We start from the raw sequence: 2,803 nt of genomic DNA, 5'->3' as shown, positions 1-2,803 counted from the left end.
AAGTCAAGTCCTTCTTCCTTTCTATCTTCTGTAGAAGTGCACGTTAAGCAAGCTGCCTTTGAAGTTGAATAATCATTTTATTTGTTTCAGAAAAGCATCCGTGTTAGTCTGTATCCGCAAAAAGAACAGGAGTACTTGTGGCACCTTAGAGATTAACAAATTTATTTGAGCATAAGCTTTCGTGGGCTAAAACCCACTTATTTGTAATATTTGTCTGAATGCCGACTGACTGACATGCTATTTGGCCAAAACCAAAGAGTGTGTAAAGAAATGAATGACATGTGTGTGTATGTACGACATGTGCATGAATATGTACACACACACACACACTTTTTCTTGATCTTTGGCCACAAAAAACATACCTGATGATCACACTAGATGTTCACTACCTTTTACATTGCCAGGGTGTTATGAATGAGAACCAAGCCATCCCCATAATTTCACAAACTGGAATGTGCGACATGAGCTAAGTAGAATTAACAATTATATGATTTGGCAAACACTATTGTGACATGGGGTGAGGAAAAAGGTGCATTGAGGATATTGATATATGATTAAATAGGTTTACAGGCAATTTCTTATCTCTATAAAGACAGGTTAAAAGATAAATCTATACATGGAATATTTTTTCTTATCATTATAAATATATGTTTCTAAAAATATATTCACTGTTGTTAATTTTCTCAGAAATATTCACCCCTGGCTACACACTTTTTGTCTGATCATTAGAAGTGTACATAAGGTAATTTTTCAGCAGCCAAAGAACAAGAAGCTACAGGATTTAGTCAGCATGGCTGTAGTGTCCAGAAGGGATAAATTTAGAAGCTCCATTTTTGAAATATTTTCTCAATGAAAGTATGTGCATAATGTGTTCTAGTTGGTAGCCGATGATTTAAAAACATGGAGGCATATTTCGGTGGGGGAAACTGTCAACCAATAACCAGAGAGTGCGATGCAAACTATGCGTTCCTCCTAACCATGTTATTGTTCCCAGGTATAATGGAGATCCACGGATTCTACTACTGTCTAAGGCACCAGTCCCACAAAATTGAACATATTCCTTAATTTTATTTATGTGAGGCATTCCACTGAGTCTGTGAGGCTACACTAATAAGTGAAATTAAAATATCAACAGAATACGGGTCAAAATGTGTAAATCAGACTAAATGGCAGGGTAATGCACTTTCCTAGAGATAAAGGATTTTTTTCTCCCTTAGAAGAAGTGAAGGAGTGATGGGTTTTCCCATCAGTTGTTCCAGGTTCCATTTCATGACTCAAAGGGTCTTTACGCATATGACCACAGTTCTTTATATTAGCATACACCATTTGCATAAGAACTAATGCCTTCCTTTATGGTTGATCCCGCAGCTAGCGCCCAAGGCTGAATGAATGGCTGGAGGAAATTGTACGGCAGTGACTGAGTTCATTCTCACAGGAGTGACAGATCGTCTGGAGCTGCAGGTCCCCCTCTTTGTGCTGTTCCTAGTGATCTATGTTATCACCCTGGTGTGGAATCTGGGGATGATGCTTTTAATCAGGATCGACCCCCGACTCCACACCCCCAGGTACTTCTTTCTTAAGAATTTGTCTCCCGTGGATGCCTGTTACTCCACAGTCGTCACTCCCAAGATGCTGATGAGCTGCTTAGCCGAGAGGAAAGCTATTTCCTATACAGCTTGCATCATCCAATATTTTAGCTTCATATTGTTTGTCATCTCTGAGTGCCTTCTGCTGGCAGTAATGGTGTATGACCGTTATGTAGCCATCTGCAACCCGCTGCTGTATATGGTCATCATGTCCCCAAAGCACTGCCTACGGCTGGTGGCGGTTCATATCTATGGGCCATCCTGAACTCTGTGATACACACCAGCGGTTTGCTAAGATTATCCTATTGCGACTCCAATATCCTGAATCATTTTTTCTGTGATCTCAACCCACTTCTAAAGCTCTCCTCTTCCGGCACCGCCATCAATCAGCTACTCGTTTTCCTCTTTGGCAGTCTGATTCAGGTGATCAGCATTGTGACCATCCTCATCTCATACATCTTAATAATTGTGACTGTGCTGCGGATCCGCTCCACCGAGGGCAGGCGCAAAGCCTTCTACACCTGCACCTCCCACCTGACGGCCGTCTCCATGTTCCATGGGACAATTCTCTTCATGTATTTCCGATCCAGCGCCAGCTACTCCCTGGACACAGACAAAATGGCCTCTGTGTTCTACACGGTGGTGATCCCCATGCTGAACCCCCTCATCTACAGCCTGAGGAACAAGGATGTGAAGGACGCCCTGAGGAGAGCAATAGAGACAAAATTGAGGGCCCATTTTCCCCCAAAGGGTGCCATAATAGGACAACCAAATCCTTTAATGGCTTCTCTGGACACATAAGGCCTGTCTCCACTCGAGGTGGATTGACGCTGCCGCGATCAATCCACGGGGGACAATTTAGCCGGTCTAGTGAAAACCAACTGAATTGACCCCGATTACTCTCCCATCTACTGCACCAGAACGAGATGAGTAAGGGGAGTCTATTGGAGAGTTTCTTCTGTCGACCCAGCGCAGTGTGAACCCCGTGGTAAGTAAATCTAAGCTACGTCGATTTCAGTGATGCTACTAACGTAACACAAATTGTGTAGCTTAGATCGATCTGTCCCTGTAGTGTAGACATGCCCATGGGCTCTGATTCAGAAAGTCCTTAAGCACCTGTTTAAGTATGTCTCCTTTTGACTTCAGTGGGGCTTAAGCACATGTTTAAAGTTAAAGGTGTATTTAAGTGCTGGTTTGAAGAGAGACACGTTCCTGAC

General features: G+C 42.8%; 1 protein-coding gene across 1 annotated transcript; it reads left to right on the top strand.

Moving 5' to 3' along the window:
- The first annotated feature begins 1,389 nt into the window (after positions 1–1,389).
- Positions 1,390–2,387, top strand: LOC128829337 (olfactory receptor-like protein COR4). The gene is given in 2 exon segments (XM_054014718.1): positions 1,390–1,846; positions 1,849–2,387. Coding segments are annotated over 2 exon segments (996 nt in total).
- Positions 2,388–2,803: the final 416 nt, after the last annotated feature.

Source organism: Malaclemys terrapin, chromosome 25, assembly GCF_027887155.1.
Source record: "Malaclemys terrapin pileata isolate rMalTer1 chromosome 25, rMalTer1.hap1, whole genome shotgun sequence".
In the NCBI taxonomy this organism is placed as follows: Eukaryota; Metazoa; Chordata; order Testudines; family Emydidae; genus Malaclemys; species Malaclemys terrapin.
This window is presented reverse-complemented; position numbering and strand designations above follow the sequence as displayed.